Genomic DNA, 16,898 nt, shown 5'->3' with positions numbered 1-16,898 from the left:
TCGTCTTCTTCTGGTTCGTTTGTCAACAATTACTCTGCTCCACCCATCAATGGGAATGGCAAAGGAGTACTATATTGGCGGATTATTGAATTGGAGGACCGCTGATAATAATGGAAATTATGAAAAACTGCTAGTACATCGTATATACAAAAAAGTAATTTTAATGAACGACCTAGATTTTCTGATTCTATATGAAGGTATGAGATTATTCCAGACAAGCAAATCCCTTAATTGGTCTGCAGACCATAAAAACTTTGCCAAAAATAATTATGTAATCATAATTTTTTTTATTTTATCTTTTAAGACTTTTTTTTTCCTTCAACAACTTGATCAATGAATCAAATAAATAAATAAATAAATCAAATTATCTAAATTCTCCTCATGAGGAAAATGATTTTCTTCAACACCAATGACTCTACCTACTCATCCAATGATGTTGATTGACTCCACCTACTCATCCAATGATGTCGTGATATCGCGTTGAACATCCAACGTATTGGAAAAGAGTTGGATCTGAGGTCTATCCTCTACCTGAGATTTACTTGAGGCTTATTTCCTATAGATATTGGAAGATCAAAACACAAAACCTTTGCTTTCATCGTAAAAGGATGGAAAAAGATGCAACCAGCCTGGATAGAGAAATTGCTATGTTCAGTTGGGAAAGGGTTGCTTCTTAAAGTTAAGGCTAGTGCCTATTCCAAGCGATGCCAAGAGGTGCTCTCTATTGCACCACAATTCTTTGCAATGAGTTAAACAATATACACCGAGGGTTCTGGTGGGGCAATCAGATTCTGAGAGCAAATTGGCTTGGGTGAGTTGAGACTTGGGATCAGCTCACTAGGAATATAAGCATAATGGTGGTGTCTCTTCGATAAAGACCTTGCAAAGCAGGCATGGAGCCTTAGATCATGTCCATTTGATGGGGTTAAGATATGATTATGAAAGCGAAATACTTCCTATCCTCTTATATATTGGATGTTAAAAAGATAGGGAGAAAGATACATGTACCACTAACATTCTTAAGCTAGAGGCTCAACCAATAAGAAGTTGAGAAACAAGAAGTATGAGGTCATCTCCAAAAGAGAGGGAGAGGGAGAGGGGCTGGGACAATTCTCTATCAAGTCTGCATATAGAGTGTAGAAAACCCACTCAAATGCACTTGAAGGTTCAAGGCCAAGCATTTTATTTTTTTGGAAGTTCAAGGCCAAGCCATTTGCTTCTTCACCTTATAAGGCTTTATGGAGCAGCTGCCTGATCCTGGAATTGAACAGTTTTCTTTGAAAAGCATGCTTTGATGCCCTAGCAGTTCTCCTTCAAGGCTGTGATGTTGATTGACTTTCCACTTGTCCTTTATGTGGATACTGAGAAGATACCCTATGCCACCTCTTTATATACTCTGATGTAGCTCAAAGGATCTGGTTGGGTTTGGTTCAATTTTTTTTTTTTTTTTTTGAATAAGGGACTCACCATTATGCTTAAAGAATGACAAACATCACAAACCCATCTTTCTCAAATTGATTAAGCCACTTGAAACACTTGTTGAAATCTAATATCAAGTGTTGTATTGAAATCAAATATCTTAAGTTGACGAAGGAAAAAGTATTTCTTTCACCCATGATGAAGGTTTCACCCACGAATCTAAGGTCATCATTATTAAACATTTGACGAAGGGGAAAGTATTCTGCATTTTAACCTGCGGATTGACTAGAGTTGAAATATTAAACATTTACTTATATCTGCCAAAAAAAGTTGTATTTTTTTTTTTTTTTTTTTTTTTTTAATATTCTCATCATTTCATTTCATTTCATTTTTTTTCTAATTTTTTTCCCCCTCTTGGCTACCAAACACAGTTAGATAATCATAACCTCTGTTTCCATATAAGATATAAAATAAAATTTGTGGTTATCATTATTTTGGATACGAGAAGAAAAGAATTTTGCCAATGGAGGAAGAAAGGCCTACACATGGAATATATCTACATCTCCAAAATGATTCAATCAACCAAAACGTTGATGGCCATGACCATCTTGTCCTAGGTTTAAAAAATTGGATCGGATTGGCGAAATTGCCGAGATGATATGATGGGCATAGTGGATCTTTGGCTGGATGATGCAATCATGCAACCATAGTATCTTTGCAAAACCCAAAAAGATTGCTTTTGAGATATTTTTGACCTTTTTGTTATCTATCATTACATCCAACTCTAGTGGTATAATCTAAAAATCTAACCAGTCTTGCTGTGTGATCAGGAATTGGTGGGGTTTAGAAAGGTGTCAAAGTTCAGCCTAAATTACATGGTGGAAACATCTTCTATAGTGATTGCAGTAGTGCGGTGAACATCGGATGACCAAAATGATCTTGGGGGCATGTGTCTAGATGCTTTCGGCCATCTGATGTTCATCACACCGTGGCACTCACTACAGAAAATAACCGCTCAATTAATTGGATCGATCGAATCAAATTGAATCAAAATTAAAACAATTTTTTTTTTAATGGTTTGATTTGGGATGGCCTCCTAAGAAGTCGAAATTGATTCAACCCGATAAAAAATTGAATCAAACGATAATTTGACACCCTTAGGGGGGATAAAATTTGGGTGCTGAACAAGTTGCAGCCAAGTAGTTACAACCCTATTGATGGCCAATTATGTGGAATAACTCATAAATACCTTTATTGATTCCATTTCATTGGCTGCCGTTGCAATCCAAGTAGGTGTCTTTTTTTTTCCTTTTTTTTGTTGGATCTCCTGTTTGGTTGTGGTGCCAAGCTCTCAAAAATTTAAAAAAAATGGGAGAAAGGTTTATTAATGTTAACTAAATTATTCATGACCCTATAAGGCAGACGTATCATTAGGAGTACCACGTGATTGATAAAAGCCTGAACTAAAATAGTGTTAAAGTTAATGTTTCATATTTGTCCAAAAATGATGAAGACCTTCCAAATTTACCTGTATTAATTCAAGATGTAGGGCTCTCGCAATTTCCTCAATTTAAAAAAAAAAAAATCCAGAACCCTAAAACCTTATCGATGCGACCTGGGACCTAAAAGCTGGGTTAATAGATTTATGGTGGTGTAACAAATTTTATTTTTTCTGGGTTCAGCCATTGAAGGTAGAGAGACGTTCATGATGGCCAAAAATTGGCCGCTAGTTTGCAGCCTATAACTTAGGAGATGAAGTACTCTTATAAAGTTGGGGTCTTGGGAGAGAAAAGAAAGAAAAAGAAAGAGAGGAAAAAGGAAGCGGGATACAGAAGCTGTAGATTCACTCACCTAACTACAAATTTGTAAAAAAAAGATCTCTTAGACACCCATTTGTACCCCCGTCAAGGTCGGCTTCTTCCCCCTTCTGTATCGGTATTTTTTTTTTCCAATCAGATACACAAACTCGACACATACCTGAAACCAAAAGGAATTGGTCACTTGGGAACAATCTTAGGATAAAATCGCCAATCTCAATTTCACCCCACACCACCAAACGTCCATGGACAAAGGAGATGATCATCCAGGGATTCTACCATCTCCTGCACCCTTTCCCTTTTAAAGGTACATTAGCTAGCCTCATTTCTCATCACCTTCTACTATCGTTAGCGTGTGTGTGTGTGTATGTGTGTGTGCGTGTGGGTGTGCTTAGACATGTCTTGCATGTAACCTTTGTACAGTCTTTGTTTATGTCCCATCTCTAGTCTCAAGTTCTCAAATCTCCATATATACTCCTTCCCCTGAAACTTAATCCAATAAGTCAATAATAACAAAACTGGGACGAAACCCTTGTTTGATTAGATGAGTTAGTAATTTTTTCGAATGGGTTTATTTGATCAAGGATTTTAGATTTGGATTTGGACCCTAGTTTTAATTTAATTTAATTATTTTATTTTCTTTAATTTTTTGTTTTCATCCTATGGGTTGTAACATTTGAATTTGGACTTTGACGTGTTTACTTGTTGATGATCTGTGAAACTGTTGATTGTGATAAATGTGGGTTCTTGATACAATTTTCCGTCACTTGTTCTTGTCTTTTATAATCTGGGTATTTTAGTTTAGGGTTTTTTGATCGTGATAACACCTGAACTCAGGGATCGTGGATGTGTTCTCAGATCTGGGACTCTGGGTCGTTGAGAATAGTGATTATTTCTTACGTCGTGGAACAGGAAGAAAACATGATTTATTTCCTTTAAAGGCTTAATGATCAATTTTTTAGAAGGGTTAAACAACTAATATTCTGAAATTTATGTTTCTAGTTTAGGAGGTTTGCATATTGACTGACACATCTAAATGGAGGATAAGGATCATTTTGTTAGGTTCTTCTTTTCTTATTTAATAATTATTTATGCTACATGGGTTCAGGATCCAAAGGTTGATAGCTAAAAGGTTTTATTTGGATGGTTGTCAGATGTGTTCATTCAAATGTTTGAGTGCGTGGGTCTATCATTTATTGAACTTATTTTCTAAGGTGCTAAAAAGCATCAATTTTTATCTCTTATTTGTTTTCCATGGTTATTATACTTTTTGTTTATCCATAAACTTGGACAATTCTGACTGCTTTTTTTCGATTTATCCAAAAAGGGGTTAAAAAATGGAGCCTAGGCTTAAATGATATGATTAGATTAAAAGTTCAAGATGGTTCAATGGTTAAAAATGTGTTTGATCGTAGAGCCTTGTCTCCCGGTGGTCAAGCTGATCTTATAATACCGTTGTGCGTTAGCATGCTTTGATGCATTAGCACGCGCAGCTAGAAAACGTGTTCACCTTAAGTGCAAAATCTATGCTGCTGCTTACCTATTTATCTCTAAATTCATGTAGACCATACATAGATGGTAAGTTTTTCCGCTATTGGTCCAAGTAGTACATTTAAGATGTTACTATTCATATTGGTCAGTTGTACAACATACATGGTAATTTCCAAATCAAGAAATTTTTTCCCCGCAACTTGGAGTCGATAGAGCATAATCAACCAGGTTGGAAAGAATAAAGCCTGGATATTTATGACAGAATTGTGGCACCTCACTTTCGTTACGGATATTTGTACTCTGAATAAGGTTAATTGTCATAGATGGTAAGTTTTCCCTCTATTGGTCCAAGTAGTTCGTTCAAGATTACTATTTATTCATATTGCTCAGTTGTACAACATAGATGGTTACTATTCATATTGGTCAGTTGCACGACATACATGGTAATTTCCACGTCATGAAAAATTTTCCCCCGCAACTTGATTTGACAGATCATCAACTAGGAGGGTCATGATTTCTGGTGTAGAATTGAAAGAAAAATGCTTGTATATTTATAAACAAGAATTGTGGCATTCCTTTTCGTATAATTTGTACTTTGAATAAGGTTAATTGTCATAGATGGTAATTTTTTCCTCTATTGGCCCATGTAGTTCATCAAAGACGTTAATTTTATTATTATTATTATTAATTTTCTGATAAGTCGTTAAAGATTTTATTTTTCATAGTGGCAGGTCGTATGACATACATGGTAATTTCCATTTTCCAAATCATGAAAATTTTCCCTGTACTTGAGTTGACAGAGCATAATCAACTAGGTTGAAAGAAAAAAAACTTGGATATTTATGACAAAGAATTGGGGGATCTATTTTTCGTTATGGATGTTTGTACTTTGAATAAGGTTAATTGTCATATTCACTTAAAAAAGAAATCTTGTTATCTGAAGGTCCTTCCTGCCTATATGTAACAAGTGTCCAGCACATGGCACACTTCATATTTAAATGGACAAAATATATAAATCTCTTACTTCATATTATATCATGCAATGTGGACTAGCTCCTATGGATTTTATTTTACTATGTTCAACTTATGAAGTTTACTAGGACCGCTGATTGCTTTTCTCGTAAAGTTGTTTTTACATGTTATTGTTCCAAGAGACTCAAGTTGGTAGGCTGTAATACACGATAGTGTTTTCAACAGTCTGTAGACTAGTCATTTGACTTCCTACCATATATGTCTGCTATGAGAAACACATGGTACTATCAAGTATCAACTGAAAAGATGATGTTTAGGATCCTGCATACTCTTCAGGGATGTGGAAGGACTAAGATACAGTCGAATCAGCACATCAGGGGTTACATCAGAAAAGTTAGGGTTGGTCATACATTGGCTTTTAATTCTAGGGGACTGGAGTCCTTGGCTACTCACTTCTTGTATTAGAGAGGCAAGAGATCACCCTGAATAATTGATCCGTTTACCAAGTGTTCTCTTTCGAGTGTTCGCTAACTTAGTAGCTAAGAGCCTAAGATACAGTCACCAGCAAATCAGGAGTTACATCAGAAAGAGTTAGGATTGGCCATACATTGGCTGGAGTCCTTGGCTACTCACTTGTTGTATTAGAGAGGCAAGTTCTCTTGCCTCCAACATTATTATCTCATTCTGGTGGCAAAGATTAGTGAACTCCCTGCTGGATGGCCTAGCCAAGCAGGTGGTCATGAGGCGTTCATCATTTGGGGTTGAGCATTCCTCTAATATTATCCATGATTATGTTACACCCTGCTTACTTTTGGGAGCCTGTATTCTGTCTCTCACTGTAATTTTATTCTTCACTGTCTAAAAGGATTTGGGCTAAAAATATGATATAGATCTGGTTTTCCTTGCCTGTTGCCCATGTCATCAGCTCCTGCACCGACCATACTAGGCATCTACTAGAGTGAATGCTTATTCTGGATGCAAGGGTAACTATAAGAATGAGACAATCTCCATGGAGCACTCATCCCTAGAAGAATCCATCGACTACTATGAGAAGTCTCTCAATCATCAATCCTTCAATTCCAAGAGTGACAAGAAGCATGGGGTCAAGGAGTGCTAAAATCTTGTCCACCCCCTGGAGACCAAAATTGATACAAGTAATTTTTCCTAAACCATTCAGAGAACTGTTACTGGCCAAGGGACCTAGATTCCCTACTTTCATCCATCAAAGCTGTCCTTGATGGTGCTTGGCATGAGGGGAACCAATAATCACCTTTGCATAGGAGAATGATTTGGCAACCTCACATTTCAATTATTGTACCCAATGTGCACACTTGGTGGTGACTGGATCTATTGTATACTTGCTAGAGTGATAATTATCCTGGAATTGCTTGGAGCTCTCCCTGTATAACCAAAGAATAACACACATCTGTACAAATGCTTGCTCCTCTCACTGAAAGGCACTTTGTATCTACATGAAGTAATTATTGTTATTTGGTACTGCTTGGATAAAGGCACCAGATTTAAAAAGCAAATCTATAAATATGAGCAGTTACATCAGAGAAACATGGAGGAGATAAAATTCTTGCTATACACAGGGATTACATTGCAGCCATGGACCTCATTGCTGCTTCCAACTTTCATGCATCTTAATTAAAACCAGAAAGTTTATGATTGTGGATTTGATCACCATTGTTTCTTCCTTGCAAGAAAACATGATTTTGTTCCATTGTATGGAATCTTTTTGGTACAGTTTTCAAGTGAAAGATTCCAAGGCTCCAAAGATCATGGACTATTGTGGAGGAGTTGGTGTCAGTATTTGCTACACATAGTATGTATAATATTCTGAAAGTCCAAGAGAATATATCAGATGGATGTTCGTGGGCTTTGAATTGTGTCAATTTTTGTTGGGAGATCTCCTTGAAACACAGATACTGGTAGTGTCTTCTTCATTGGTCATCTTAGCTGTGCTCTTGCTTGCTTTTGCCTTTGGTAGATTTTCCATCTGAGTACATATTATGACTTATGAGTATATTTTCTAGGACCATATCAGTGGTATTAGAGCAGCCAATCCTCACCCCAACCCACGCCAAAGGGCGCCTTGTTGCCTTAGTGAGAGCTGCTAGGAAAGGGCTACCTGCCGCCAGGCAGAAACCCTAGAGCAGAGTGAGAGCTGCTTAGAAAGGGCTACTTGATCCAGAGTGGGCCACCATAGACATCGGGTTTGGAAGCGTGGTGGTATGTTCCGATCCTATATCAGCTTATGGGGGTTGATCCCACATCATTTTCTTATGGGAATTGATGTGAGTTGATATGGTCTTGGGTCCCTTCACTTTATAAGCCGGTTTATGGGGTTGAATTCTTCCAGGACGGTATCAGCTTCGCTTGGCTCTTGGTCTTCTAATCATTGGTAATCATGGTCTTAGTTATGACTCGTTTCTTTCAGTGGTTCAGGCATGGGATATGACCAATTCCTAACCCTTAGGATGATTATAGTCCAACTCTCACATAGTTAGGCACCTCTTTTTTCTTATAGTGGTACAATAAGACTACTTTTGTGTCTTGCGTAACTTGGTATTTTGTGTGAAGGCTAGGTGTTCTCTTACTCCTTTCCTTCTTCTTCACTCAAACCTGGAAGGTAATGGGTAAGGGTGTGAAGGCATCTTTTTGCAATAGGATGAGGATATAGGCGTGTCTTGAATCCTGGTCCATGGTTTAAATAAATGCCAACCTTATTTTGAAATTACTATCAAATAATTTATACGAGGAGTCTTTGTGGACTATCTGGATTTGATTCTTATATGAAGCTAATGTTATTTCTTGTGTGCTTTACATTTATGATCATTGATGTTGGTATTAGAATGAAATGAGCTTTGTCATTTTCAGATCATTTCAAATGAAATGTGTTTTGAGCAAGTTTCGAGATTTCGTTTCGATCCTGGCCATAAACTTTTGCATTTTAATCCTTGATCTGACTTTTCCATTTGGTTGGTCTTGTGGGCTTATGGAAGTGGTGCCATGTTCGGATGTCCAATATGTTTGAGAATTCAGCTGCCATCAAAAGAGGCCAGGGACAGCTTTTTTCTATGGTGGAGAACTCAGCTCAACAGGGAAAACAAGTATCAAACAATGCATGTATGGTGGATGCCTCTGTGCCAAAGACTGAAGGTCCAAGTGGAGATCTAGGGCGAATAGGCAGTCTACAAGCTCCAGAAGGTGTTTACTGTGGAGTTTCAGATTTTGAGGGGCAAGGGCCTATTAACTTCCATGATTTTCAACATGGTAATATGAATGAGCAGAAAGAAAGTTCAGAACCTTGCACAACCTCTGAGAACTCCCATTTGATTGTGTATAAAACTGAATGTGTACTACAAAATGGAAACTTGGAGGGAGAATCTCATCTTCCAGGGGCCGAATGGCCAGATCAAGATGGAACTGTAGCACTTTGGGTCAAGGTATCCCTTGTTGTTTACTTTTTTTTTTTTTCATATATTTTCTTTTGACTATCATGGAATTAATAGTTTTCTGGTTCATGATGTAGTATGATACAATTTGTCTCTGGGGTTTTGGTTTAAAATGCATTCACAAAGCCCCCATACATGGAGGAAATCTAAGGAGCTTCCCAGACCATGATGACAGTCTTCCATTACACCACACTAGTTGTTGTTGCTTTTAACTTTTGGACGGTCCCACCTAAGAATTTTCTTGTGCTTAAGTTGTCTGATGACTGTAGCCTTATGCTGTATTCGATTCTTTTGAATAGTGATAAAAGCGAAGGTAAATTGGCCAGAAAATGGGTTGAAAGCAACTCTTATCGTGATCTACCCAGGGTCTACACCCTGGTTGTCCTTCCTTTATTTATAGCCCTCATTAATTACGATAAAGTCCACTGAATTTTTGCCGGCAATTAGGGAATTTGAGGGTCGAAGTAATCAGAGCTTCTTTCTCTCTCTTTTTTTTGGGGTGGGGGGGAGGCTCTAGTTTGTAGCTTTCTTGAATATGTGGTTTTGATCTTAGGGTCTTCATAATTTTGGCAATATCTTGCACCTAAACATTGGCTTTTTCTTTTTCACTCTATTACATTTTTATCTTTAATAAAGAAATAAAGCAATCAGTTCATGATTGAGTAGTGCATGAAGCCCTTGTTCTAATCCAACGTTGATTCTTCCTTTTCTTTCAAATAGTGGAGAGGAAAGTGGCAGGCAGGTATCAGATGTGCCAGGCCTGATTGGCCATTATCAACTTTGAAAGCAAAGCCTACACATGATAGGAAGAAGTATATCGTGGTGTTCTTTCCCCAGTCTAGGAATCATTCCTGGGTAGATACACTACTTGTCCGTTCCATCCATGAGTTCCCAGAGCCAATTGCACATAGGACACATCACACTGGGGTGGAAATTGTCAAAGATTTAACCATTCCACGCCGCTTTATTATGCAAAAACTTGCCATTGCCATGCTGAATATTAGTGACCAACTGCATACTGAGGTATGGATTTATATTTGGGTCTCTTTTTCCTTGCCTTCTTTCTTTTTTGGTTTATCTTATTTTGTGCATTTTCTTACTTTTTGCTCACTTTGAAAGGCTGTAATAGAGAATGCTCGAAAGGTGACAGCCTGGAAGGAATTTGCTATGGAGGCTTCCCGATGCAAAGGTTATCCAGAGCTTGGAAGGATGCTTTTGAAGCTTCACAGTGTAAATTCTTGCCCTCGATGGCTGCTAATGATTCTCTCTGTGTTACTATTTAGCATACAGTTATAGGGCTTTCTATTACCCCGATTTTCATTCAATAAATCGTAGAGTTCAAAACAAATTAACAAGTTCTTGTTGAATTCTTTGGATGAATCGTATGAATCACCATTGTAAGATCTATTTTCCGAATGGAATGAATCAAGCGATCCACATCGAGGTTTCTAGTTCCTTCTTTCTTATTGAATTTCCTTGCCCCATACTCTCTGTTAGATCATGTTAACAACTACGACTTCATGGTATTGGTGTGGTTTTGATGTTAAATCCCTTTTCTTTTCTTTGAAGAAAAGTAAATATTTGTACTAACATTGGGTGACCAAAAAGATCCTTTACAAAGGTGCATAAAACCATCATAGCGACCTAGGAAAGAGGATCCATGGTTTAAGATCTCGCTTTCGCCCTCCATCTTGCTAATCCAAAAAAGAGAGATCTTGCCAGATCTCGCCTAGATCTCGCTAAGATCATGTATTTTTTTGCGGTCAACTCTGTGGTCATATGGTTTTTGTAGTCCTTGAAACTAGGTATTTATCCTATTTTAGGATGTCTAAACACAATGGAAACATCAGTTTTTTAAAAATCAAACTTAAAATGGTATTTTGACTTCGTACCCTATGTAAGTAGTCTCCGGCTCTTCGGACCCTAGGCTAGTATGCTCTATTCCACAATCCACATTCCACAACCAACACATGACACAACATAATCTTAAGAATTTAAAAGACATCATAGATACTTACTTAATTGATTAACAATTAACATTGATGACTGATGAGTCACATTAACATACATTTGAAAATTTGAAATGACATAAAATAGAAATGGAGATCCTCAAGCAAAAGCACCAAAATTCTTGGCCCTTAGCGTTTTTTCTTCAAAAAAGTAGAGGGAGAGGTGAGATCTTGGTGAGATCTGGCGAGATTTTGCGAGATCTTGTCGTTTTTACACCTTGCCTGTGATCTTGTCTCGCTAATCTAAAAAACGAGATCTCAGCGAGATCTTGAACCATGAGAGGATCTACTACACGAAAGTGGAGCAATTCCACACCACTGAATAGGTATTCTGTCCCCTGAAATCTGCGACTATGGGCAACCAAAAAATACCATTTCTTCATTTTTATGACCACTTTGTACACCAGATTTCCTTGGCTTAAAATTATTGGCTTTCCTCTCCACCCATATGCTCCAACAAAGTGGTAAAGGAATCATTCACCATCTATTCTTGCTCTTCCTTTGACTGCGCCCCCCCGCCCCCACCCCCACCCCCACCCCCTCCCCCTCCCCCTCCCTTTTCCTTTCTATTTGCAAGTAGGGAGGATGATGACATCCATCTAACCCTCACCAGTGACATCAACTCACTCAAACCTCAGAAGCAAACATATACCTGAACAAATAATTTATTCACACCTTCTCACCTTGAGAACAAAGCCTACATTCATTCCTTAACCGCCTCCCAAACCCTAATGATCCAAACAAATAAGTATGACATGAATGAATAAATCATGCTTGACTTTACTATTAAGTTTACCTAAATGACTAAATCAAACATTGGAGTACAGAGTACTGCCCAGAAAAATTATAGTATTGCCATTGGATCTATAGCTAATAGAAAATAAGAATTACAATCAAAAGCAGCTAAGAATCCTTATATTATCCAAATGTCCAAATAATATCCAAAATGCTCCCATGTGGCTCTGTTTATGTTCCTAGGTGGGCCCTGTTTCTCCATTGTCATGTGACTCATGGCAAAGCGGAACTTGTCCACTAGAATTTATGCCATCATATTCTTTTATATGCTTCGAGTGGCTGTATGTGAGTTCCATCAAGTGGGCTGAAAAAATTAACGAGTCCTGGAATTTAATCCACTTCTGATGCCCTCTTATACATTTGGTGCCTCAAGTTTGGATTAGAGACCCTAATAGTCACTTCTTTTTAGGGGTGGGGGGAGTGCCAACGCTATTATCTTGGAATAGAATCTGTTAATTTAACTGTATGACTTGTTGGAAACAATCTTCACACTTAAATTTCTACTATTAGTTGCAAATCTATGGGAAACAAAGTGAACTATTCATCCATTAGGAGCCCACTGCTCAACTCACCGAACCTTATCCCAACTACTTATGGTAGGTTAGACAAATCCTCTTCAACTGTCACGCTCTATGAATATGTCAGCTGTAACTCATTCCATTGTGTTTGAGTGGTGTAGTGGTAAACCTGATGGACATTCAACTGGGTAAGCTCTCAAAATTAAAGAATTTAGAATTTTTCGACTCAGAAGTAATTTATTCCAAACTCTCAAACTCATTCCACTCATTCCATTTATGTTCAGTAAAGTAGGGGAGAACTTTGGAAAGGGAAAAACAACCTGCTTATTCTGTGGAAAGGAATCTCCAGCTCTTGTTCTCCATGATAAATCTACTGTTTTAGAACTTACTGCACTGGGCTCTCTTCAGTTGACTATAATGTGTGAGTATTCTGGTCCCTAGGTAAGGCTGCTTTGGGGCTTTGACCAGCCAAAAGACCTTACAGTTTTGGTTGTCCAACTTTTTAGACCATCAGACTGGGTTGGACTATTCAAAATAGTTACTGCCCCTTGTATTTCTTATTGATCTTCTTATTTTGGTTGTAGCGTCGTGGCGTGGAACCATTGGTCAGAATGGTCTAATTTGATTTTTTAGAAGACCCTGAACTTTCCCCATTCCTGGCAATTTTATTTCATTGTTAGCATATGCTGCATTTAGCTGTTCTCACTGGTGAAACTGATGGGCATATATATATATATATATATCTAATGTAGAACTAGGATTGGCAAGGCCAACCTATTCCCAAAGCTACATTCTAGCTAATATTTCATCCGTTCGCACCATTGGTTGATTTAGTTGTATCAACATCTCCATCATCGCAGCCATCATATCAACATGAGGGGCGATACCCTCGATGGGTTGCTCTTTGCCATGCTCTGATACCACTTAATGTAGAACTAGGATTGGTAAGGCCAACCTAATCCCAAACTGCAGGATACTTGTCAAAGAACAAACAACAATCAAGGTATAACTGTAATAAGGAGGAAAACAGATCTGTAAGTCAGAGTTTCGAATCCAGAAACTGGAATTTATGAGATCAGAATATAACCCAGATTAAAGGACTAAATCAGATACAGATATAGGGTCATAACAGATCATAAATCTTGAACAAACATCCATATAAATCAGAAATAACCAGACGTATCTATCAATCTCAGAAAACAGAACAGATTAGGTCAAAATATCCTATCAGATAGAACTGTGGGTGATTTGTGTAGCAGACCAACCAGTCGTCTGATGGGGCCTAAACTGAGATGTAACCACCTTCAGATGGGGCCTAACACTCAACCAAAAGATGGATATAATCAGGTGGTTGAAAGCCCTTGAATCAGGGATGGATTTGGGAACAAGAAAGAGAGTTTCAGAACTGGAAAATAGAAAGTACTGCAGATCAGTGGTGTGGTTTACCTGGGATGAACTGAGATGGAATTTGATACTTGGAGTGCTTGAAAACAGTAAGAAAAATGATAATAAAGTAGAAGAGGACCTCTTGGGCTTTTCACCTTAGAGAGTCAACTGGATCAAACACCAGTTCCATTAGCCTTGATCAAACACAAGACAATCTCCATGGAGAAGGCAGCAGCAGCTACAACAATTGTTTTTTTCAAATCGCTGGAGCTTGAGGAGCTTCCTCTTCTTTATTTATAATGTTGATGAGGGAGTGTATAACAAAATAGAAGGTTCTAAAAAAGGAAACCAAATATTCTCCCAATACAATAGTTTCTAAAAACTAAAAAAGGAAACTTTCAGAAAGGAAACTAACTACTAATGACTTGACTCAACTAATAACTTGACTCCTGAGAAAACAAATATAACTTAAATTGAACCCAACTAAAAAGGAAACTAATGTAAAAGGAAAAAAATTAGTTAATCCCGTATGCAACCATTATACCCCTAGTTTTGGCCCGTGAAAATGGCCCATTACACTCAAAACACATGGGATCAAAGGCCCAACATGTATGAAACCCAACCCTAGGCTTATTCCTAATAAAAGAAGCCTGTTTTGGTGATGAATCTGCATCAATATCTGTATATGAGGACACTTATCAGTGATGGGGCTTTTTGAAGCAATCTTCGATTTTTTAAACAAATATGGCCACATATGTCGAGAGAGAGAGCCACTTAGTGGTACATTCTTCAATATGAAAGGAACAAAAATAAAGAGGAAACTGGGGAACAATGTAGTTTTTTCCACCCTATAACTGAGGCTGACAGATTCATCGTCTTCTATGTTTTGGAAACTTAATAGCATATATGCTATAGACTAATGCACTCTTTGAACAAATTTTGCCTCCAGCAGAAAAAAAAAACCTTGGCTGATAATCCTAATCTCCTGCTCCTGTTTCTGACCCATTTAGCACTATCTGCTTATTTTAATTTTGGTCCTTAAAGATATAACTGTGTGGGGACTGGGGAGCATATACTGACACCCGACAACTGGATATGCATCTTGTCTCCGTTTTCTGTTTATAGACGACCCCATGTGCCACGAGAATTTGAAATTGACCCCCATTTTTGTTTCTTCGATTATATCTGCTTTTAGTTTACCAAATTATGTGCATGTAGAAAACTGCTTATGTTCTACTAATGAAGTACTGAAATTTATTTCTAACGCAGATGATATTGCAGCACTTTATAGATCCTGGTTGGCTACAACGTTCTTTTGACCTTTGGGCACATCGTTGTAGGGATGCACAGAGTGCTGAATCTGTCGAAACACTTAAGGAGGTACTTATCCCACTTGCCACGGACTTGTATTAAAAATAAAAGGGGTGCTTCCTCTTGTAAGGAAAACATCCTTGCTCTCTTGTGCTATGATTGTCTCGGATTTGCAGTATGTTTAATAGCTCCCCTTTCTAGATTCTTAATTAATTTTTTTTTAGATAATTCCAGATTTTTAAGGTTTGGCACAATCTTGAATTTTCTGACATAGACGTGTCACGTGTGTATGTTAATTACTCTAACCATAGTCATGGCAATTTATGTATGCCACATGAGATTCATAATGAATATAATTATGTGACAGTACTAGGAAAATGTAGTCCTTGGATGGACCATTAATCTTGATTTTAATTAAACAATTTGGGAGTATGAAAACATTTAGTAGAAATTATGTTCTTATTCTTGTTTTCCAGCACTCTTCATGATGCGGATCTGGGTTCCAAAAGCTGGAATCGGATCGCTTAGGGCCCACAATAATGACAAAATATCTCAAATTAATGGTTGAATGGTATTCTTGTAATTTTAGTAACAATCATGTACTGATAGCATAATAAGTGACAGGGACAACTGAGATAGGAAATTAGAAGAGGGGGTATTCTGTAATTGCCAAAGGAAAGAAATAACAGAACACACTTTTCAGGACAGGGGGCTTTCTTGTAATAACCACAAATTCAACTCTCTAAAGCAATATAATAACCTGCCATCTTCTTCCCGATAGAAACCAGGGCCATGGTGGTAGACCAGGGAGCACTTCGAACAACAAATCTCGATCTCCAGGGCTGGTCTTGACCTGAGATTTCTGGTAATGAATCGTAGCAGCAGGACGGTTGTAGATCCAACTTCGACAAGCCTCAACAGTTCCAAATCAGACTTGTCGTGAAACTTGCAATTGAATCTGGCTGTAGGAGAGACAACTGGCTCTGTTGCAGAGCTCAAACTTGCAGCAGGAATAGTATTAGGGTTTAAGGGCCTAGGGTTCAGGTCACTTTGGGAAGAACTTCCTTAGCGCCAGATCTAAGGCCAAAAGGGGTGCTTTCGTGGGTGATCGATCAAGCCTTCTGCAACCCAGTGAAGTAACAGCAACAGAGAAAAAGAATAACAGAGTATAACAAGGAAGGGGAAGAGGAAGAGAAGAGAAAATAGAAAAATTAGAGATGGAGAAAGAATATTAGAAAGGGGAAAGAAGAGAACCACGCACGGCAACCATGGTTTCCAACTCAAAACACATTCCTTCAATTTTCAATCGATTCTCAAAACTGAAATCTCCATTGAGTTGCATTAATATAAAGGCAAGCAAAGTGTAAAACTAGAAGCTAAATATATTAGAAACTAACCTAAGTTAGGAACTGAAATATAAAATTAAATCTCCCAACTAACTTGACCACACCTTACACTAACAATAAAGGAAACAAATCAAGGTACCAAATTAATCCCAAATCTTCCCATGCCCAATTACATCAACTCTTCCGGTCTTAAAAGAACTCGACTCCGTCGAGTTAGGTCGTGCTCCCAAGATACCCTTATAAATCGCCCGACGATGAGGTGGCACATATTTTGAAGCAAATGATGGGAATGTAACTCCGTGAAGAGGAAGGGTAGGTGATATGTCACTGGAGCAGGAGACTGTCGACGACGTGGCATGTTTGATAATGCGTG

General features: G+C 37.9%; 1 protein-coding gene across 2 annotated transcripts in view; it reads left to right on the top strand.

Moving 5' to 3' along the window:
- Nucleotides 1-3,083: 3,083 nt before the first annotated feature.
- Nucleotides 3,084-16,898, top strand: part of LOC122073132 (histone-lysine N-methyltransferase SUVR5-like) — a 29,621-nt gene continuing 15,806 nt past the window's right edge. Inside the window, exons 1-5 of one of the 2 annotated variants that reach the window (XM_042637667.1) lie at nucleotides 3,084-3,543; nucleotides 8,708-9,151; nucleotides 9,881-10,183; nucleotides 10,280-10,390; nucleotides 15,138-15,248. In XM_042637667.1, the coding sequence (XP_042493601.1) occupies nucleotides 8,723-9,151; nucleotides 9,881-10,183; nucleotides 10,280-10,390; nucleotides 15,138-15,248 (954 nt within the window). In that variant the 5' untranslated portion in view covers nucleotides 3,084-3,543; nucleotides 8,708-8,722. The remainder of the gene's footprint in view (nucleotides 3,544-8,707; nucleotides 9,152-9,880; nucleotides 10,184-10,279; nucleotides 10,391-15,137; nucleotides 15,249-16,898) is intronic. The other variant, XM_042637666.1, reaches the window with a different exon arrangement.

The sequence above is a fragment of the Macadamia integrifolia genome, chromosome 3 (genome assembly GCF_013358625.1).
Source record: "Macadamia integrifolia cultivar HAES 741 chromosome 3, SCU_Mint_v3, whole genome shotgun sequence".
NCBI lineage: Eukaryota > Viridiplantae > Streptophyta > Magnoliopsida > Proteales > Proteaceae > Macadamia > Macadamia integrifolia.
Note: the sequence above shows the minus strand (reverse complement) of the source record. Positions and strands in the feature narration are given on the sequence as shown.